The sequence below is a fragment of the Adelges cooleyi genome, unplaced genomic scaffold (assembly GCF_023614345.1).
Source record: "Adelges cooleyi isolate 19-005CV unplaced genomic scaffold, UGA_ACOO_1.1 ACOO_flye_CR_arks_rails_tigmint_CR_PRNA_26, whole genome shotgun sequence".
NCBI lineage: Eukaryota > Metazoa > Arthropoda > Insecta > Hemiptera > Adelgidae > Adelges > Adelges cooleyi.
This window is the reverse complement of record NW_026095926.1, coordinates 233,680-257,370: the sequence shown is the minus strand read 5'-3', so window position 1 is coordinate 257,370 and position 23,691 is coordinate 233,680. Positions and strand designations below refer to the sequence as shown.

The window sequence follows — 23,691 nt, the reverse complement described above, 5'->3', positions numbered from 1 at the left end:
AGTTTTCACTCATCAACGGTGTATCTTATTATCATTTATGATTTATCGATCAATAATAATAATAAACATATGGAAAAAGAACTGAATAGCTGATAACTCTAATAACAGAAATATACAACGTGGCTACTTGACCCGCTATGGCCACTTTGTACACCGTTCCCCTAAGTAAATAAATAAAGGGGGCCCAGTGTTCACATATAAAAGTACAAATATCGATAAAAGCATTGTAACTAATGACAATTATGTGCTTAAAAATAAAATTTTAGTATTAGGATGGATACGATTAGAATTGTTCCCCTGTCCATAAATTGTATTGTCATAGTTACCTATAAGTACATCATAATTAACAATATAATGAAAATATGGTCATTATCTGTTAATTTACTAGTTAATTTACTCACACATAGCAACCTGGAATTCGTCTACAATAAAAGTACTCGAATCATGTATTAATATTTTTATTTTGCGGCCTTACTATATTTACAGTTTTGTACAATTTTGAACATCCCTTCTGCTCCAAACTGCACATCATTCTATCAGTAAAAAAATAAACAATAATTATACTGTATTTCTATACGTGTTTAACTATTAGACTGTATTAGTCTTAGTGAATAATGATAATATTATTATCATTATACCTAAGTATACTGTCTAAATCGAACATCAACTATAAAAGTGTGCACAGGATTATTTCCGGTAGAGTAATTTAATAACCTGACAAAGTAATACTCAATTTAAAACACACGGTATCTATTTCTGTTTTTGCGTTGAAATATTATAAAAACTAAATGCCCTAAACTATATAAAAAAGCTGGGTGAATTCCAAAGTTGTTGGTTGAAGCCTGTGATAAAAAAAACGGTAACTGCGTTTTATGATTAATTTATATTATTCATAATACTAATAGTTGTTAGGTGTATTTTAACTAATGATCACTAATGTTCCTACTCTAAAACACGGTGTGTGTTCTTAAGAACGAACCATAAAAATTAATTTAAAAAAAAGTATTGAAGATATTTCCATAATTGCTGAACCGATATTTTCATATTCAAATGATAAAACTATATTTTAATGACTTTTTTTAAAATTATTAGGTTTTAGTTTACTAAGAATTTCGCTTGGCCGATGCTGGCTTGGTTAGAAAAGAATACAATTTATAAGAGGAGTATTAGAAATATAAACAATATTTTGTAAGTAAATTAGTTATTGATAGTACTTTAATTAACTAATATCGTTTAAATAACTATTATGTATGTGATAGAAAAATGTTTGTACACAACGATTTATCATCTTGCTAAAACGCATATATGCTACATAAAACCATTTAATTTGTTGATTAGACACAATTTATGTGTACTACAACTAAAACAGTGTACGGTTAGCTTTAATATAAAATTGCTTAATGTAATGTAATGATTTTTAAACAAAAATCCGTAACCTTTTTACAATAGTATCTGAAAATGTGTTATATTTATTCTCTCAGCATTCCTTTTTTAATTTAATGACGTCTTGCACAATACAAATTAAAAACACCATCTGCCTTAAATACATGTTGTACTATAATACAAAAGTAGCAAAATGAATCGAAAACACACATTTTTACCAAGGGAAAAACAACAAACTTAGAAAAAAAGATTGTATATAATAATTATAAAATAACTCACATAAACACGACTGGTCGATTAAGTTAACATAAATATTGTAAACAAATTTTAGTAGAAAAAAGAAAAAATGTAATAAAAAAATCAACAGTTAGTACAGTAGACTATAAACATCTTTTAATAAATAATACAAATAATATAATAACCCACCTAAGATTTAACGTGTAATTAATGCATCATACAGATAAAAAAATTTAATTAAAAGATAAAATACAGTTTCTATAAAACATAATTAGACGGATAAAAATAAATTAATATTTTTAATTAAAAATAAATTTTAAAATATAAATTTACATAATACTCGTATATTATAAATCATTTATATTTAAAACAAACAGTAATTATAAAAAATATATCAACAAATAATATACAAATAAATAATAAAATTTATAACTAATATTTTGTATAATATGTAAGTTATTAAAAAAAACATATAGGTAGCACAATAAATCAAAAACACAGTAAATACAACGTAATTTTCATAACTATGGTTAGTTGCATATAAAAAAATACATATTTTTAATTAAAAGCTAATTTAAAAATATAATCTTACTTGATAATATTTTAACAAAATAACAATAGTAATAATATTATCTACTATTTCTCATGTGTAAATTATGGAACTAAGGAATTATATTATCAAAATGTTAACACTAAAAATGTATATAGTCTGTGAAAAGAATTATAAGTCAAATAGAAAACGTCAAAGTAATGATCAGTTAAACGATAGTAAACATTAAAAAACTATAAAAAAAATTGGTAAATATACTCGTATATCATTAATTCATATTAAATTGTAGGTTAAATAAAGAGCAAAATAATGAAAAATTGTTACCAAAACTATTTTAAAACTGTCAAATAGTCACGAAAGGTATATGAGGTTTTAGTCGTGTGCTTTTGCTTGATGTTTTTTTAGAGTATTTTGGTGACCATACGATTTTTTACAGACGGAGCATTCATAACGTACCCCACCAATATGTATGCGTTCATGAGTTTTGAGGGAAGGTTGTGTATTAAAACATTTTTCACAGACATTACATCTAAAGGGTTTCTCGCCGGTATGTATCCTTTTATGAGTCTTAAGAGAAGACTGTTGGCTGAATGTTCTTTCACACACATTGCATCTAAAAGGTTTCTCTTCAGTATGTATCCTTTTATGAGTCTTAAGAGAAGACTGTTGGCTGAATGTTCTTTCACACACATTGCATCTAAAAGGTTTCTCGCCAGTATGTGTCCTTTTATGTTTCTTGAGATCACATTGTTGACAGAATGTCTTTGCACAGAAATCGCATCTAAATGGTTTCTCACCGGTATGTATCCTTTCATGTTTTTTGAGATTAGATTTTTGAATGAATTTTTTTTCACAGACATTGCATCTAAAAAGTGTTTCTCCGGTATGTGTTCTCTCATGAGTCTTGAGAGAAGACTGTTGGCTGAATGTTCTTTCACACACATTGCATCTAAAAGGTTTCTCGCCAGTATGTGTCCTTTTATGAGTTTTGAGGTAAGATTGTTTATTAAAACATTTTTCACAGAAATTACATCTAAAAAGTTTCTCGCCGGTATGTATCCTTTTATGAGTCTTAAGAGAAGACTGTTGGCTGAATGTTCTTTCACAAACGTCACAATTAAAAGGTTTTCCTCCAGTATGTATGCGTTCATGAATCTTGAGGTAAAACTGGCGACCAAATGTTTTTTCGCAGATATCGCATTTAAAAGGTTTCTCTCCGGTATGCACCCTTTCATGAACTTTGATGTAACTTTGTTGACTAAATGTTTTTTCACAGAAATTGCATTTAAAGGGTTTCTCTCCAGTATGTATGCGTTCATGAATCTTGAGGTAAAACTGTCGACCAAATGTTTTATCACAGACATTACATCTAAAGGGTTTCTCGCCGGTATGTATCCTTCCATGAGTTTTTAGGGAACGCTAATCAGCAAATGTTTTTTCACACACATTGCATTTAAAAGCCTTTTCGTCCGTATGAATCCGCCAATGTCTTTTCAGGTTTGATTTTGATTTGAAACTTTTTAAACAAATACCACAATTAAATAGGACATCTTTGTTTCGAGTATAGTTATCAATAGAGTTTGTACAATTTGAAGTGTCGATCTCGTTACACGGATAATGAATACTGGAACACGCATGAAACCAAATAAATTAATTTAAGATCAATATTTTATAGCAAATATTAATATTACTATTATTATATGTGTTAATGCATCAATCAAGCATAATTTTTAAGAAATAATTTCAAGGATTTCGCACACGACACATAATAGTGTTGAAATTTACCCGTTTGAAAATATTTTTACTTGTGTTATTTTATAAAAATATAAAATATAATTTTTTATATTTTCAAATATAGAAATTAGAAAATATTTATATATTTATCTTGTTTACAATGCATTAAATATTGGATTTTAAATGACTTCGTAAGTATTATAATAATTCAAATCTAAATAAGTAGCGGTCAGTCTACATGTTGTATACATTTATAGAATATAAAAAGGGCGAGTATGTAATTTACAAAATATTATAAAATATTACTAGCAGTAGAAATACTCTGAATGTTATTTTTTAAGAAAAAAAAATTAAATAAAGAGGAGTTGAAGAAGTAGGAAAGTACGACAGAATCATAGAATTAAATATTCATCTCATCGAAAACTATAAGTAAATTAGCATTGAGAATAGCTACGAAATAAAAGAATAAGAGTAAACATGAATGTATGCAATTTTAATTTTATTACAGACAATTAAACGCGAAACATAGACTAGAAATATAATAAGAGTGCTCCATACAGACCATTTTTAAGGAGTTTTGTATAGGCAATATTTAAGAAAAAATTAGTTTAAATAAATTTCGACCAAGTCAATAAATTTACCGGTTAATTTGTATAAGCTTCAAGGTATTATTTTTAATTTTAATCATTTTGTCTATGAGTAAAAGCCATTTGAGTTAATACAACATACATTTTTTGTTCCATCGCACAGGCTCAACCAGTGATCCGATAAGTAATATGAAAACAGATTTGAATTTGTCATGAAATTTACTTGAGATCGGTCGACATACTTTTTTGATTTCTTATTCCTACTATGTATAAAACACGTTTGAACATTTTATACAATTTCAACATTTTAAAATAAAATTTAAAAAGGGTTAAAATTAAAAATTGTAAAAAGTCCTTCGACCGATCCTAAGTAAACTTCATGACAAATTCAGATCCGTTTTTAGATTGCCTATCGGATCACTGGCTAGGCCTGTGCGATGGAATGAAAATTATGTATTTTGACTGAAAAAATGGTCTATATGGAGCCCCCTTAAAGGTAAAATTATTTTGCATGGTAATTTTTTATTCAACTAATACATATTACAGTATTATTTATAAAGCAACAGTAATTATTAACTTTTAATATAAATTGAGTGGCCATAGACATAGATTGGGTCTCCTATCGACAGTTATTTTCAGTACCTACACTATATTTTCATTAAATATAATCAAATTATTTATATATATATATATATAAAAAGTGGGCCAGAGAAACAGGAAAATTTGAAAGTTTTAGTGGCAGCCCTAAGGAGCTTCTAGAAAGGCGATAGTGTTATTTTTATGTTCACAAGTAACTGCTATTTAGTAATCATGGATTAGTAGGTCGGTTTAGACACCATAATATCCCCAAAGGAGGACTTGAAAGTAACTTATGCTTACTGTTAGTAATCAAACCTCACTTATAACTGTTATTCGTGACATGCAGGATTCTTTTAATAATTAAAGTAAACAACCTCATCACTAAACCGTCAATCAACGTTTACTTAAAACGGTAATTTATGCTTAAATTCTATTTTTCTTTGTTATGTCCGTGGTTACCTTAAAATATGGTTTTTAATTCGTCGTTTTGTCTTAAACGATTTTTGGCAGTAATTGCAGTCATACAACGGTGTTAGCTCGTTTTCAGCATCAAACAGTTCATGCCTTACGATTTCAATATCTGATTCGAAAACACAATCATTGAAGCATTCTTTTTCAAATTTGACATTCAAATCGTCGTTATTGCAGCTAAATTTACAACAAACAAAATTGACATAATTTATATTTTGTATTAAAATTAAAAAAAATATATACATAATAGTAACAAAAAAAAAGAATAAAGAACTTTAAACAATATTATTAAAACTATTTTGAAAATGAATTATGACATCATCAATTAAATTTTTTTTTTAATTACGGAGGAAGACATAGTTACAAAAGCTTTATTGTTTTATCTAGTAAAAAAATGGTATTAAAGTTGACCTACTCATAAGTATTGTTGACTTCATTCTTAACTATACACTCTACTTTTGTAGAAATTTCATTGTTTTTGAACTGCACATTTAACGGTTTGGGTGCAATGACTTCAAAGGAGTGTTGTTCTGTTTCATCATTTTCAAGTTTAATTTTCAACATTTTATACCGCTTCCAAACTCTATAATTGACATTTATAGGACAAATTAATTACAAAACTTTACTATTTTATTAAGTATTAAATTTAGTAATAACAATGATATAACAAAGAATAATTTAGTTAACATGATTTGAAAAATAAAAAACCAACAAAGTTTTGAGTGGTATATTTTGTTTTTTTTTAATATTTAAAACTAAATAATAATTTACTAAAATTAGATGAATAACACAAAACTACAAGTACGACTTGTTGGTAAGAATCTAACACGATAAAGATTAAAACTAGAGGATAGCCCATTTTGTCGACAACGTTAAATTAAAGTGACATTCTGTGTCATTCAACCAAACTCCGAGCAATTAGTAAGTAATAAACAAACACATATGGATTATGATTCTATTTATTAACAAGCAGCATTCTAAGTCAATGGAAGACGGAAAACACGACAATAATGTATACAAAACGGTAGGTACTCACATAACGTAGAACCGTAAACCGCTGTTCAGGGCTGCTACTTAAAACTTATAATAAATTATTAACAGGCAAGACAAAACACAATTATAACTTACTAACAAAACACGACGCAATACGGTTGTATTTATCATAAAATAAGTTATTATGATTAATATTTAGAAATTCTCACGAATCGGACCCGTAGCAACAATAATGAAAACAAATTGATTCTATGGCGCTAAATCTAATTGAACTAGTTATAATTCACAGAAAAGAGCGATTACAAAATAAAAATCTCAAATACTAACAAAAACAAAATTTGTATTTAATGTACGTTTATTAACGCAAACTGCAGGACAATGCAAACATTTTCTAGACAGATTTGTGATAGTGTGTTTGTGTGATAACAAGTAATTGTCACAGGTGGAGGTACACCGCAGCATGGAGGTAAATTGCCCATTCTTTTTCAATTTTGACATTCAAATCGTCGTTATTGCAGCTAATACTAAAACAAACAAAAGTGCAATACTTTATATTATTCTATTAAAATTAAAGCAGTTAATATAATTAAAAAAACAGATATCATTAAGAAATAGTCAATAAATTAAATTTTTATAAAACTGATATAAATTTTATTTTTTATTTTTATTAGACTAACAACTTTAAAAAAAAATATAATATTTTATGTTAATGTTTTGTTTTTTTAATAGGTAACTAACGATTTAGCTTTTAAATATTTAGTCGTATTATAACATACAGATACAGTTCGAAGCGTATACAATAGTATTATGAACACTTTTAGAATAAATATGTAATGAATAAATTATTCTATATAAAAAAATACAATACTATTCGATTGACGACCTATGAGCTCTACTCTTGATTGAATTGTGAAATAGTTTTGAAGAATTTTCGTGTCAGTAAAGTATTAAAAATTAACTTTAACAAACCACAAAAATAAAAAGATTCACCTAGTTGAAACAATTATTTTTATAACTTAAATAGTATGTTTATATGAATAGGAAAAAATATATAATAATTATATTTCATGATTTTTTATGACATAAATTAATTTAAGAATAAGATAGATTAAACATAAAATTTAATTTAAGAGTATTTTGAAGAAACTATTAGAATTTAAATTTAGGTGTATTTCTATACCTAACATGCTTATTGGGTTTAAAAGAAAAACAGTTTGGCTCACATTGTTTTACAAATATAAACTAAATATAATTTTAAAAAAACATGAACTTATTTGGAAAAAAATGTTATATTTTAGAACACTGATAACAATTTTTTTTTTTTAAAGATTTTAATTTTATTTTATTTTTAAGTCAAATTAGCTTAAATATTTTATTTTATTTCAAAACATGATCTATAAACGATATGATACTACAAAATCATATAAGCTTTATTGTACATTGTAATCAAAGTTTAAGCTGTAGTATCTGTTATTTACTAGAATGACTATTGACTATTGCTATTACTGTTTATGCAAATTAAAAAATCGCCTTACGCTGAAGTATTTTCATCAATTTCTTTTAAAATTAAACATTCCTCGGTTTTAGAACGACCATTGTGTGATTGTGTAATATGGTGGTTCAGTTTTCGTTTAGATGAAAATTGTTTTGAACACACACTGCATCTGACCGACTCTCTTTCGTCCATCAATTTGTCATTTGACTGCAGAATCAAAGGTTCTTCCACTTAAATCACAGTTTCAAACACATGATCATCAATTTGGTAAATTTCATGTTTAATTGTAATATGACTATAAGTCTTGTTATCTCTGTAAATAACAAATCGCAAACTATTATATTACAGCTGTATAAACAAGATTTTAACTACTAATGTATCAGTTTATTGTTTTTCTTAATTGTAGGCATGACGGGAAGAATGTATACTAGGTTAAGGAAAGTTAGAGTAGTGTAAGTTTTTTTTGCGTTTGTTAAAGGTACTTTTTTAAATAATGTTTTAAAACAAAAATTACTAATATATAAAAAATCAAAACAAGTTACTTATATCTAAATAAATATAGAGGAACTTAAATTTTAATCAATTTAGAAGCACAGTGAAAATTCACATTTCACTTAACTTTTTATAACACCAAACATAACTGTATTTAAGTATTAAACTAGTTATTCATCAACAATTGATTTTGTAATTAAGTAAGAGAAATTAGTTAAAACTTTATTAAATACAACTTTTAGTGTCCAAAAAAATAATTGAATCATAATATTGGAAAATATTATAATCTTATAATGATATGCTTATCATATCATTATACTTCTAATAAATATATTTAAGATCTAATAACAAATTGAGACTTTTGTCGACGGATACAATTCACTTGTAGGTCAGATTTACACAAATGTTATTTACTAGAATAAGATGAAAAGTATATTCTTCTTTTGTACCTTCTAGTCAATTTATAATTAAAAATGAATAATAAGAGGTACTAGACATCAGAAGCTAACGAAGGGATTTCTCTCTATCTGTTCCAACATAGTTTGTAGTTGAAATTATAGGCCAAAAAAATAAATAATTAAAAAACTAATTTTTATTCGTATTATTAATTTAATTAATAAAAAGTAATTTTATAAGTGAATACCATAATATGATTATAGTGTAACATCATTAAAAGCAATAATATTATAACAAAAACGTTTGATGTCTCTTCTGCTCTGGCAACCAGATGCCATGTTTTCTTTGGGTAATATATTTACAATATATATTTACAAGTTCTCCCAAAGTATAACCAAATACAAATAAATCATCAACAACAAAATGTGTAAATAATTTTCAGACTAAATTGAATTCACAAAAAGGTATTAAAAAAAAAAATAGTATTATAATTCAATACCATAGGATTTAGAGTAATATCATTAAATGTAATGATATGACTAAATAGGGATGATCACTCTCCTGCACTGTCAACCAATTGCCATTGATTTTTACAATTATTTTGTAATCAAATATAAGTAGAAACTTGTTTAGTACATAGGCATGGTATTTATGGTTAAATTGTGTTTACATACAACATATAATTTATTATTAACTACTGCAGCAGTGCACCTGTATCGAGCAGTGGGCATTGGTATAATAATCTCCGTCCATACTTTTGACTTTGTATCATAGTATTCTACAGAATTCAAATAATTCTTATTTGAGAAATCATAGCCACCAACCTATATCATAAAAATATACATCTATATTTTCTTGTACACAATGTGTATTCGTTATGTTAACTACAATAAAATTAATACATACGACATATATGTACTGTTTTTATGTACAAACAGCAAAATTTGTTCGTGGTTTATTCAATGGCTTTGTAGAAACCCATAGTTCTGATTCTGACTTTAGATCAAGCTCGTCTACATGATGGACCCATCGACCAGACTCATCTGCACCACCGATGGCAAGTATTATCCCATTTTCAGATACTACCATCTTTGAGCCTTCACGGGGAGGTAAAAAAAAAAATGATCGCTCGGTTTTCATTTTAGGTCATTAACGTTTCTAATATCCATATACTTTACACAGGAACCGGCACTGTTTGAATGACCAGTGATTGCAAAAACAATCTGAATTTACATAAACACAAACGTCAGGTGATACAAGCACATAACTAGTACAATTATTGTGTACCTATAACGTGTAAAAATCTTCCAAGAGTAGCTGGTGGTTTTGATTTGATGTAAATTTTAGTGATATTGTCTAAAATTCCTCTCATAACTAAAAAAACATAACAATAATAATATTTATTCAAAAGACACATCAAAAATATATTTCACTTATAGGCACTATTGTATGTACAAATAAAGGGCAACAATTTAGATAAGAATATCAACAATATAATATGCTTACCATTAGTATTATTTCCCACTAATGGATGATCATAAATCCTTAGTAGTCCTTCTTTTGAAATTAAAGGCAAACGTAAATATTTCATAAGAACCGGTAACAAGTCATTAAGTTCATCTGTGCTATAGCGTATCCAACCAATGATAAAATCAAATATCTAAAATAAAATCTTAAATTATTATTAAATAACTGTAATGGAGCCAACATTATAACATGTAATTTTTTTATTTATTATTAAGTCACAGTTATTATACCTTTTCCTCAGAATCAATTACTAAATCATCATGTGCAATCAACTTGACAACATCATCAAATTCGAAGCCATAAAGTGTTTCTAATGCTCGATCCGAATTTACAATTATACTAAAAAACTCTATGTTTTATTATTTAATAATTTAAACGTTGCGATCATATGTTGCACCTGATTACTAACGTGAAATGGTATAAAAAATATAGCCAACAAATATTGTAAATCTTTTCATCTAATATTGATTTGGAATTGTTCATAAAACTAACACAATTTGTAGGATTTATGTTTTCTTTAATATGTTTAAAACATAACTCTTTTATATGATTTAGACCATACATATTAGCAGCCATCAACAGTTCTACAAAATATAATAACAAGTAAATAAAAATAGTGTAATATTTTATAAATTGTATATCCTATTGCATATTTCCTACTTCACAATTATTTTCTTTAGTATCCAGTTTAAAAGTATATGCAAATTTCACCACAAATTCTAAAATTTCAGAATCTATATCTTTTATAAGAATCTAATTTTTATTTCTTTCTCTAAACTGTCCACTGAACATCGTATAAAATACATGACTCGCAGAGGCCAATATTTTTCTGTGTGCTTCTATTTTTAAGCTTTCATCGGTAACTAAGGTAACATCACAAAATTCTTTTTCCCTAAAAAAAAGTATTCATATTAATGTATTTATTTGCAATAGTAGTAATAAATTACTATAAAATTTAAATTGAAAAAAAAAAAATTCTGAAAAGCAATAACAAAATATGCAATAAGTGTACATAAATGTGGAATAAGAATCATGATATTTAAAAAATTATATAAATATTGATAATAATGTGTAGAAACTATTGTTTTCTCGTTTTTTTCGTAGTGTAAACCAAAAAAAAAATTAAACAAAGCTCTTGAAAAAGCCATAATATAAGTTTTGCTTATTTGGATTAAGTAGAAAAATGATGCATGATTTTTAAATGAAAGATTTGAATTATACATTTTTAAAATTCAATTAACACCATTTGTTTTTTTATTTACAAATAAAGTACATTTTTAATTATTGTTTTATTTAATGTAAAAATAGTAAAAGTATTTACCCCATAACTTTTAAAACAAATATTTGTATATATATAGGTATATGAATATACAGTGTAATTTTACCGTGAACCATTCAATATCTTATAGGGTTTAATATAACATTTTTTTTTCCATCATGTTTTTATAAATTTACAACTTTTTTTGTTTTTATCCCTTCTCAATTTACATTATTTTGATAGCAACTTCTGATACTTTAATGGTAACGCATACATTTCATGAACACTTTAAATTGAGAACAACGTACTAAAGTTTTTAGCTGGTCGATAACATAACCAGTTTTGGATAACTATTTTTGAAGTTATCAGAGTTTCAAGTTAAGGGCAGGAGGAAAGGATAACTTTAAAAGTATTGATTCATGATCGGTTTGCAACCAGTCAAAATCTTAGATACATTATTCTTGATTACAAAAATTTAATGAAATTAATGCGTTACTATTTTATTTCAAAAGTAGCAATCAAAAAACTGGGAGGGGGTACATATGAACAAATATCGATATTTGTACAATAATAATCAATGGTAATATTATGTAATATTGGTTTTATTGGGTATCAGTTTGTGATAACGGTTTTGTGTTAATATCGGTTCAAAGTTTTTGCAAAAAATTATGCATTTTTTAATATATCGGGTATCGGTTTTATATCGGCAACATATATCGGAATATCGGGTATCAATAAAAATGGTATCGGCCCATCTTAATAATAAAAAATAATAATAATAATAAAAATGGAATTTCTTATTAAATAAATAATTCTTATTAAATACTAATAGATATTGAGTGGTTTACGGTAAAATTATCACTTGTATATACCTATTAAAGTAAAAAGTTTATACCTACACCCCAAGACTCCTCAGGGAACAATAAAAATACAATCATTTATCGGCAATAAATAATACTTGTACAAAACTTATCAAATAAAGACTTACTCATAGAATTGATAAATTTTGTCAAAGTGTTCTTTCATAATAACTTCCATAATGGTTTGCTTGTATTACAGTTTAGAATATAGATGTACCTTTTCTGTGTTTGATTGTCAACTAATTGTAAAACTAGCTTGTCTAAAACATATATAAATATTATAAAACATAATTTAAATATAAAAACCTGAAGAAATGAGGTTCAGCTGTAGTTCTAAGTACACTACTTTTATATACTTCTATGTTTTCAGGTAGAAAATTGTTATATAATACGTAAATTATGTTTAGTTTTTAGAAACATCTCCTGGATCTAAAAATACTAATCCAAACAAATTCTAAGCCTATTATTAACTATCGTTTCTATCTTATAACCTACAACTAAACAAAATTGTTAATTTGCTCTCCACCGATTTTGTGTTACATGAAACCTACAACTAATTAATTACAATGCCACTTCTCTTCACCTCATTTCAAATCATTTTTGTAAAAAAAAGTGTTAAATTATTTTTAAATATAACAAAGTTTTCCACATTCACAGATTAGTTATTTAACGTATCTTAAGGTAAGTATAATAATAATATGTAGTACGGGAAACACGACATACAACTTATTAGGTTTGAATGACAATCAAATGCTTTAAGAACCAGTGGATTTTATTTACAATTACAAATAAACTCTAACCACAATAAAAATATACTCTTCAGCGTATACGTATTACAGCAACTATGTTGCCATCATCAGCGCTAACCGTAGATTGTTGACGGATTTTTTTTATTTACTATCTGACTCAAGTAGCTCTTACAAGCAATTCGTTGAAATTTACAATCGTCCGATAAGTAAAATTAAAAAAAAAGAAATCAACACATCATGAAACTAACATTTTGACATTGTGTTATTTAGTTATTGTTACTCAATCATTCAGTAAATTACTCAGAATTAAAAAAATTATTCTAAATTTCCAAAAATAACAAACTAGATATAACGGAACAATAAAAATTGTTTTAATTGGACAATGAATAAAAAAAGAATATCCTAGAGAAATATATAATCTAACCTGCTAATAATTATAATAATAAAAAAATATAATAATATTATCGAGTCTACAGTATATTCCTTTTTTGTGTCGTTAGTTTAAGCAAAACATTTTTTAAATTTATGAATATATTTTAAGCTTCATAGTTTATCTTTACAAACTATAATAGTTCTGCAACCACTTACGTATTTAATTTTTCTATTTTGCAGTAATCGAAATAATCCTCAGAGTAAATTAACAAACGATAGCTATTTTAACAATACATTATATTACAAATAAAACAAAAACGATGAGTGTTATGAAACAAATTTTAAGTTACATTATGTTGTTGTCCTTATTGTATAGATGCGCCACTGTATTGGCCAAACAGATGATAAGATATATTTTATTAGGTTCCAAATATTCCAACTGGCTTTGCTATCATCAGAATATGCAGGAATAATATTTGAAAAGCGTTTATAGAAAGATGACGGCATAACTAATACATTTTTAATGTTTGTAATGAGTAAAGTGTAAAGTGTTATTTAACTACTTTATATTTATTTTAACTTTATTTTTTAGTAGTACAGATAGTTTTATTAACCATTGAAAACAAAATTAAATTTACTAAAATTAGATTAATAACACAAAACTACAAGTATGAATTGTAGGTAAGAAGGTAACACAATAAAGATTAAAGTTAGATATACACATGCAGTAGTCTAAGCCAATGGAAGACAGAAAACACAGCAATAATGTAAATAAGTAAGAAATACAAATCAGTAGGTACTCACACAACGTAAAACCGTATACCGCTGTCTAGGGCTGCAGCTCCAAAACTTATAATTAATGATTAACAGGCAAGACAAATATGAACTGTAACGCAAATCGAAACGAAATACCGAAACACGACCAAGTTATTATGATTTAATATTTAGATATTCTCACGAATCGGATCCGTAGCTACAACAATGAAAACAAACTGTTACTATGGCGCTAAATTTAAATTAACTAGTTATAACTCACAGAAAGGAGAGAGTAATAAAGAAATCTCAATTATTAACAAAAAACAAAACTTTTATTTACAACACTCAGAAATTTTCCTAACAGATTTGTGATAGTGTGGATTTGTGTGATAACGAGTTTTGCCTAAAGTGGAGGTACACCGCTGCGTGGAGGTAAACAATATTGAGGTAATATAAATGCATATTCATTTAATTAAAAACGTTGAATATTAACTTTGTATTCGATTTATTTTTAAATTAAATGTATGACTTAAGATGTACAGTGCTTAAACATACAATTACTACACACAAGTGTAGGTATCTGTTATTGTCCCACAATTGATTCGCCGATAAAAACATATTATATGTACAGTTAAGCATTCTCTTAGGGCAAAATTAAAAAGAGCGATACTTGCCATTGTTATTAAGAACAGAGGTAAAAGTAGTTTTTCGCAAAATCTTAATTTAGAGTTCAAACTACAGGGTGGGGCAAAAGATATGCATCGGTTTTGAAGCGCTGTAGTAAAAAAAAACTATTCAATTTAGAGAAATGAGATTTATATTGTTCGATTCAGTAGACAATCTAGTTTTTTACACAAAGTTTTAATGGTTCACTATTTTAGTGATGTAATCTTTAAAACTTGATATAAAAAACTAGATTGTCTACTGAATCGAATAATAAAATATTTTTTCTACAGCGCTTCAAAACAGATGCATATCATTTGCCCCACCCTGTATAATGTATATTTACATTATTGGTACAACAACAAGGATTCGGTATTGTTTGTCAGAATACCACAGTCATTTCTATAGAAAAAAGTGATCACTTATAAAAATAAAAATATCGATAAAAGCATTGTAACTAACGGCAATTATGTATTTAAAAATTAAATTTTAGTATTAGGACGGATACGGCCAGAGTTCATCGTCTGTCTATGAAATGTATTGCCATAGTCAACCATACATAGTATTTAATAGTATTATAATGAAAATATTTTCATTACCGGTTGACTGTTGATTCACACTCTCACATAGCAACCTACAAGTTGACTACAGTCAAAGTGCAATACTCCCCATTTATTTTAGGTTTCCCTTATTAAAACAAAAAATAGTAGATATAAAATATATTATTGTATTTGCCTATGTACCAGCTGTGGCCATAAATTAACTATAAAAAACATAGGATAAAATTTCTTTAATCTATATAATTTATCAGAAGAATGAAAATATATACGTTTAACTATTTTAAGACCACCGTGTTCTGAATCTCGACAAGTCCACTAATATAAATTATACACTTAATTATACTTTTGTCTAAAAGTTTTATTCTCAGTTAAACGATAATAATAATTAAAAAATTAAAAGAAAACTAATTAAAATACCTATATTAAATCTGAATTAAATCGTAAGTAAAAAAGAAATTGCAAAATAATAACAAATAGGTACTGAAAAATTATTTTAAAACTGCCAAATTGTCACGTGAAGTTTATGAGGCTATGAGCCATGTGAAGGGCACAGGAGTAGTAGGTTGTCCATGTATGAACGTTTTAGAGTATAGTAAAAACAAAGTTCGTGGAATACTTCTCCCACTATACATAATAACAAAAAAATCACATTACGTGTTATTCTACTAAAAAATGTATTTATTTAAACAATTTATTGAAATAAACAAAAAAAAATTAATGGCATACGTTTATAGAAACTATTTAAGAAAAAAAAAAAAAAAATGGACAACACATGTTTTTTAGGCACAACTCAGACCGACGAGCTCCATTAATTGGTCGACACTAAATTTGTACTTGTTAAACAACTGTTGATCGATGTTTCAAATACTTCACCATGTTTATAAAACGAACAGGTACGTTAAGACTGTTTGAAAACTTTTCTTCACCTTTGCCCTTCATGTGCTTTTGCTTGATGTATTTTGAGAGTATTCTGGCGACTATATGATTTCTCACAAACTGGGCATTTATATTGTACCCTACCAATATGCATGCGTTTATGAGTTTTGAAGGAAGATTCTTGTCTGAATGTTTTTTCACAGATATCGCATCTAAAAGGTTTCTCGCCGGTATGTATCCTTTCATGAATTTTAAGATTTTGTTGTAGGCTGAAAGTTTTTTCACAGACATTGCATTTAAAGGGTTTCTCTCCGGTATGCACCCTTTCATGAACTTTGATGTGACTTTGTTGACTAAATGTTTTTTCACAGAAATTGCATTTAAAGGGTTTCTCTCCGGTATGTATCCTTTCATGAAGTTTGAGGGAAAACTGTCGACCAAATGTTTTATCACAGACATTGCATTTATAAGGTTTCTCCCCAGTATGCATCCTTTCGTGAAGTTTGAGACTAGATTGTTGACTGAATTTTTTTTCACACACATCGCACTTAAACGGTTTCTCTCCGGTATGTATCCTTTCATGGTTTTTGAGATTACAATGAACACTGAATGTTTTCGCACACACTGCGCATTTAAAAGGTTTCTCACCGGTATGTATCCTTCCATGAGTTTTTAGGGAACGCTGATCAACAAATGTTTTTTCACAGACATTGCATCGAAAAGGTTTCTCTCCGGTATGTATATATTTATGATTGTTGAGGTGATATTGTGTGTTAAAACATTTTTCACAGATATCGCATCTATAAGGTTTCTCGCCGGTATGTATACGTGCATGTGTCTCGAGATTATTTTTTAGACTAAATGTTTTTGCACAGACATCGCATTTAAAGGGCTTTTCTCGAGTGTGTACGCGTTTGTGATTTGTCAGGATGGATTTACGAGAAAATGACCTTAGGCAAACCACACATTTATAGGGCTTTTCGCCAGTGTGCACGCGTTCGTGTTTTGTGAGGTCGTTTTTTTGGAGAAACGACTTTAAACATACATCACATTTGTAGGGTTTCTCTCCGGTATGCACCCTTTCATGAACTTTGATGTGACTTTGTTGACTAAATGTTTTTTCACAGAAATTGCATTTAAAGGGTTTCTCTCCGGTATGTATCCTTTCATGAAGTTTGAGGGAAAACTGTCGACCAAATGTTTTATCACAGACATTGCATTTATAAGGTTTCTCCCCGGTATGCATCCTTTCATGAAGTTTGAGACTAGATTGTTGACTGAATTTTTTTTCACACACATCGCACTTAAACGGTTTCTCTCCGGTATGTATCCTTTCATGGTTTTTGAGATTAGAATGAACACTGAATGTTTTCGCACACACTTCGCATTTAAAAGGTTTCTCACCGGTATGTATCCTTCCATGAGTTATTAGGGAACGCTGATCAACAAATGTTTTTTCACAGACATTGCATCGAAAAGGTTTCTCTCCGGTATGTATATATTTATGATTGTTGAGGTAATATTGTGTGTTAAAACATTTTTCACAGATATCGCATCTATAAGGTTTCTCGCCGGTATGTATACGTGCATGTGTCTCGAGATTATTTTTTTGACTAAATGTTTTTGCACAGACATCGCATTTAAAGGGCTTTTCTCGAGTGTGTACGCGTTTGTGATTTGTCAGGATGGATTTACGAGAAAATGACCTTAGGCAAACCACACATTTATAGGGCTTTTCGCCAGTGTGCACGCGTTCGTGTTTTGTGAGGTCGTTTTTTTGGGGAAACGACTTTAAACATACATCACATTTGTAGGGTTTTTCTCCAGTATGTACGCGTTCGTGTTTTGTGAGGTTGGCTTTTTTGGAAAACGATTTAAGGCATAGACCACACGGGAAGGACTTTTTGCCGGAGTGCACACGTATGTGGTTTGTGAGGCCAGATTTTTGAGAAAAAGACTTCAGGCATACATTACATTTGAAGTGCTTTTCACCGATGTGCTTGCGTTTGTTTATTGTAGCCCGGGTTGTGGTAGATTTTCGGAGTGAATGATTGTTAGTTGAACCTTTGTGGAATTTTATCATATGTAGAGTTTTTTGCTTTTCTGTGTTATACGATTTTTGACAAAATTCGCAGTGGAATAACCGCCGTTCTTTTAAAACTTCACTGCCAGTCTTTGTTGCTATTTGACGTTTGTTAATTGTTCCGATCCGTGATTCAAAATGACAACTATTCATTTTTTTGGTCGATTTAAAACTCGTACCATTGTGACTACAACAAAAAATTGTCGAACAATAAACAATAACGTTTAAAACAGATATAGTCTATTGACAATTGTATAATATAATATTTATAAATTATATTATGAACTAAGTAATTGTGCAGTGTAAAGATTGTACAAAAAGTCCAGTTAAGACTTTAGTAAATTATAATAATCCAGTTTATAAGATATATAATAATACTGAATGGAGAAATGTATAAGTAATTGTATTAAAAGACAGAAAACGTTACATTTATCATATTTTTTTAGTTCTAATAAACGTATTTAAGATATAATAATGAATTGAGATTATTTTCAATGGATACGATCTACTTGTAGGTAAGATTTGCACAAATGTTATTTACTGTAGTAAAATGAAAAGTATAACTTTCTTTGTATCCCCCAGTTAACTTATAATTAAAACTGAATATAAAAAATAAGAGGTCGCATAAAAATGAATAAATATTTTTAATTAAAAATAAGTTTTAAAATACAAATTTGCATTTATTTTGAATCATTTCTCTTCAGTGCCAACAAAAAAGACTACAGTTATTTTAACTATAATGTTTAAATCAAATATAGTCTATTCACAATTGTTTATATAATATTTATAATTATATTATGAACTAAGTAATTGTACAGTTTAAAGATTGTACAAAAAGTCCAGTAAGACAGTAAATTATAATAATCTAATTTATAAGATATGTAATGTACTGATATTTCAAAATTGATAATTGTATATTTTACTAAAATAATAATTTTCTGTACCTGAATTTATTTTGGGCAACCTGTTTGCTATTGACATTTCGTGCCGTTGAGTGTACACTATGCGATTGAGTTATATGGCTGGCCACTCTTCTTTTGGTACCAAACGTCATATTACATACATCGCAGACAAATGTACGCATTTGTTCTAAATGGTTATCTTGGCTTGTCCTTTGAACATCGAAAACATTATATTTTTCAAATTCAATTACGGACTCCAAACAATGTCCATTTTCAAAGTCTACTTCAACTTTAACAACTGTACCGTTGGACGTTTCTCCGACACTAAAAACAAAACAAATTGTAAATATTTTATAGCTGATAAAAAGAACAACAAAAAACCGTTTATCATTAGGTTGTAGGTATTACTTTAAATTGGTATAAAAGAAATCATACAACAGCTGTTGTACAGCAACATTTTAATCTGGTGAAATTGTAAATATTTTATTATGAAAAAACTAATTTTAACTATCTACTTATGGGAATTTCATAGATACTCAGTGTAACAAAGCCAAGTCAAACATTACTGTTTTGTATTCAAAATGTATTTCTTATATAATTTATCTATATAAAAAAAATCACAAACCCCTAGTTTTTCACCAAGAACCGCTAAACCAAATCTTAATCACATTATGATTTCTTTTTAACAAAATGTATATTAAAATTCACATTACTTGTACGCATCTCCGCCGATTGTTTTTTGAGGTTCTATGTTGGTCATCGGACTACACTTGTATGATTTTTCAGTATTATTTAGATTTGTCCTTTTATCAGAAGCAATGGTAAGCTGCTCTATCGACTGACTATCTTCTTCTAATTTGATTGTGGTTGTGTAGTAACCATTGTCCATTTTACTTTGGATTCTTGGTTTATTTCTCGCTATAAGAATTCTAAAAAACAAAGCATATTTAAAATATTTTAGACAAGAACTCATAATATATTTTTAAAATATAACTATAAGCCAAGATTAAACACATTTAAAAACATTTATATAATTATATACATATAAGATATTGTTTTCTGTAGGAACTTATGATATATCTTTAAATTACTATAGCCTGAGTCTTATCATTTTAAATAAAAATGCAAGTCTGACTAAAACGAATAAATGAAATAAACATAGCCGTAACTGTTTTTCTTCACAATATAAAGTACTCTTTATTCCACCTCGCATTTTTCTCTAAATAATAACTTAAATTATGTTTTTTATTTCTTTCCAAACATAAATTATATTTAAAAAAAGAAAATAGACTTGTAAACATATAATTGTTAAAAGTAACTTTAATTAAACCGTTGCTACGATGACAAACGTCACTTGACTTTTGCCATCGCATCAATTGGTTATAACTTTCTTGGTTTTATACACAAAACAGTAAAATTGATAAAAAGACATCACAGTACAGATTGTTAACAAAGACATGAGGTGACAGATGGATGTAATATAAGGTGTTAAACTACTTATCAAGTATTGAACCTACAGCCGTTGATAGCGATCCTTACTCCACGAGTCTAAAATGTACGCAAGAATCGTTTAGACAATTCTAAAAATGACCATCAAACTTTTATAAAAATTAAATAATAAATTGAATTACAATTTTCTTTATTTCCTTCCAAACATAAATAATATTTCTTAAAAAAAGATAAGAAAATTGCAAACATATAAATATTAATAGTAACTTTAATTAAACCGTTGCTACGATGACAAACGTCACTTGACTTTTGCCATCGTATTGATTAGTTTAATCTTCTTGGTTTTATACACAAAACAGTAAAATTGGTAAAAAGATATCACAGTACTGATTGTTAATAATGAAATAAGGTGACAGATGGATGTAATATAAGGTGTTAAACTACTTATCAAGTATCGAACCTACAGCCGTTGATAGCGATCCTAACTCCTTGAGTCTAAAATGAATGTACGCAAGAATCGTTTAGACAGTCTTTAAAAATCACTACCGAACTTGTATACTATGTAGATTACTAATCCGTTTCATTAGAACAAATAAAACGGTATTAATCAATCAAAACGTCACTCGATACTTACTGGTACGTGGCTACAAGAACGTTGGTCGAAGCTCCTAGGCACTGAACTTAAAACGTCGGGTATGGAATCTTAAACAACACTTTATACCTATAATTTAAGCATCTTTTTTTATGAAAAAACACAAGATTATATTATGATTTTTATTTAAAAAAATAAATAGTATATCCACCTTGTTGTTGACAGTCTACTCTATATACAACCTACTTGATAATGATGACGTGTCAATACAATGTGTGATAACAGAGGTGGCAGCGATAGCGGGCTGTGGGTAGAAATCAGTGAGGTTATAAATTTAAGCGCGGGTTCGAGGCTTAGTTTAAAAAAGCAGTAAAGGCAATTTTAAACTTTAAGTTGATTTCATAAACATAACGTTAATGGTTATGAGAAAAAATTTAATACATCAAATTATTAAGCTTGGGTTTAATTATTATCGATTGCAATTTGCGCTGGAATTTACATATCGATACTTTATAGTGATGATTTTGAGACCTTTTGTTTTTAATCTATACACATTAAACAAAATATTTCCAACTAACACAATGCGCAGCATATTATATCAAGCGTTTTATAAATTTGTTTGTCAATATGGTTAAATAGTATGCGGAGGGTGTGCAGATAACTCTCTAAGACCTCTCGGAGTACAACAAAACTTTGTTGTTTGACTATGTATGAATAAAAAACACATGCAAAGCTCCACTATTTTAAACTGTAAAGACTTTTAAGTATATCCAGTAAGATCTTTGTACAAACAATTTGCCATATTGCACGAGTCGGTAAAAATGAGTACTTCCCTAGGATCCAAGGGTGATCATAGAGCGTTTGACATAAGTCCTTGGTACACAAAAAAAGATTTCGGTTAACATTTTTTAGTCTACATAGATCCTTCTATGTTTAACTCTTTGCCATTACGCATTAAAAAAAATGTTTGTTAATCTATATAATAAGAAAATTGTCCGGAAGTAGTTATTAGAAAATCTGTTATAAAATATTGTTTATTTTAATTTTATAAAGTTAAAAATATTGAAATAAATTTCTATTTTATGTTTTGTGAACGTTTTTATTTGTAAAAATGTTTTTGAATAGTACCTTATATACCCCACCACAAACTATGCTTACGGCTTACTGGGGTATATAATTCACAATTTGTTACATTTAATAACATTATTTTTATTATATACAAATAATTGTGCTTCCCTCCTATTAAAAAAAAATTAGTATGTTTGTATGAATAAATCTGATTAATCTTTCAAGTGTTAATATTTAGTTGCCCCTTATTCAGGTAGGTGAATTAGTTCACCTTCAACAGTTATTTTATATAGACTTTTGAAATATAAATTAAAAAACAATTGTTTAGTTTTTAAGAAATTATGAATTTTTCTTTTTTTAGAAAAGTTTACATTTTTTGTCGTATGATCGAGAAGACAATAACGCTGTAATTAAATTATAAACTAAATAAGTAGTGTATTGATTTTCATTAATGTTTGGAATATTTGGATGTATCCAAGTTACAATCTGTCAATTGGACAAGTAATCAGATTTTCAGATTAAAATTTGTTTAATTAAATTAAAAAAAGAAATTATTGCTTTCGATATCCGTCTGTGTAATTATATCAATATGAATCATCAAATTATTTTTAAAAAGATATTTTTACAACTAAATATGTGTTACCTACTCGAAGAAGGAAAAGAAAAACAGTTTATTAAGATCTTAAGAATAAAGAATATCGATATAACCTACATATATGTATAATATCAGATTAATATTACGATTTAAATACATACAAATGAATAATATGAATAATATTATCTATAATGTATGTAAAAATTATGATTTTAGTGCATTAAACATAAAAAGGAGATATTACAATTGTATCAAATAATACAATATAAAATGTATTATACATTATATAACGTGAAATATTTTATAGTGCTAAAGCCAATACCCATTTTGTAGTGCTATCACAAATATCAACGTAACGAATATAGTTGAAATTATTCTGCAACTGAAGACATTTATAATGTTTATTACAAAAAAAAAAAATTAATTAGAGAAGATAAATATAATTTAAGTTTTAGAACCAATTA

The 23,691-nt window shown here is 27.6% G+C and overlaps 3 protein-coding genes across 7 annotated transcripts in view; all 3 read right to left on the bottom strand.

Annotated features, from left to right (window-relative positions):
* The window catches only part of LOC126837597 (zinc finger protein 701-like), a 69,270-nt gene extending 54,505 nt beyond the window's left edge, over nucleotides 1-14,765 (bottom strand). The window contains exons 1-8 of one of the 4 annotated variants that reach the window (XR_007685583.1): nucleotides 14,488-14,765; nucleotides 12,691-12,822; nucleotides 10,854-11,028; nucleotides 10,675-10,783; nucleotides 10,424-10,577; nucleotides 10,205-10,291; nucleotides 8,070-8,342; nucleotides 6,872-7,058 (exon numbers count right to left, since the gene is read on the bottom strand). Coding sequence is in view for 1 of the 4 variants with exons in the window: in XM_050571526.1 (XP_050427483.1) it covers nucleotides 3,590-3,794; nucleotides 5,530-5,718; nucleotides 5,957-6,105 (543 nt within the window). In the remaining 3 variants the exon portion in view is untranslated. Of the gene's footprint in view, nucleotides 1-3,474; nucleotides 3,795-5,529; nucleotides 5,719-5,956; nucleotides 6,210-6,577; nucleotides 7,059-8,069; nucleotides 8,343-9,416; nucleotides 9,506-10,204; nucleotides 10,292-10,423; nucleotides 10,578-10,674; nucleotides 10,784-10,853; nucleotides 11,029-11,068; nucleotides 11,337-12,690; nucleotides 12,823-14,487 lie in introns of those variants that run through there. The other 3 variants (XM_050571524.1, XM_050571526.1, XR_007685584.1) reach the window with 3 other exon arrangements.
* On the bottom strand, nucleotides 2,270-3,583 carry LOC126837625 (zinc finger protein 816-like; the record flags this gene model as incomplete). Its single annotated transcript, XM_050571555.1, has 1 exon — nucleotides 2,270-3,583. A coding segment is annotated over one exon (1,041 nt), but the record flags the coding sequence as incomplete, so codon positions are not given.
* Nucleotides 14,766-16,431: 1,666 nt separating the features above from the next.
* Nucleotides 16,432-21,797, bottom strand: LOC126837596 (zinc finger protein 665-like). Of its 2 annotated transcripts, XM_050571523.1 has the most exons (5): nucleotides 21,776-21,797; nucleotides 21,607-21,693; nucleotides 20,237-20,452; nucleotides 19,566-19,847; nucleotides 16,432-18,808 (listed from the first exon to the last, which is right to left on the bottom strand). In XM_050571523.1, the coding sequence occupies exons 3-5, from the start codon at nucleotides 20,410-20,412 to the stop codon at nucleotides 16,585-16,587; spliced, it is 2,682 nt and encodes an 893-aa protein (XP_050427480.1). In that variant the 5' UTR covers nucleotides 20,413-20,452; nucleotides 21,607-21,693; nucleotides 21,776-21,797; the 3' UTR covers nucleotides 16,432-16,584. The 2 variants fall into 2 exon arrangements, with proteins under 2 accessions (XP_050427480.1, XP_050427479.1); XM_050571522.1 differs by having other exon boundaries at nucleotides 21,607-21,790.
* Between the last annotated feature and the right edge of the window lie 1,894 nt (nucleotides 21,798-23,691).

Bases quoted from the DNA above. Each gene is read 5' to 3' on its own strand.
- LOC126837596 (XM_050571523.1), bottom strand. From the start codon at position 20,412: ATGGACAATGGTTACTACACAACCACAATCAAATTAGAAGAAGATAGT. The intron at 19,848-20,236 runs GTAATGTGAATT...TTTTGTTTTTAG, and splicing joins ATCGGCGGAGATGCGTACAA to TGTCGGAGAAACGTCCAACG. The intron at 18,809-19,565 runs GTACAGAAAATT...TTTTTGTTGTAG, and splicing joins GTTGCCCAAAATAAATTCAG to TCACAATGGTACGAGTTTTA.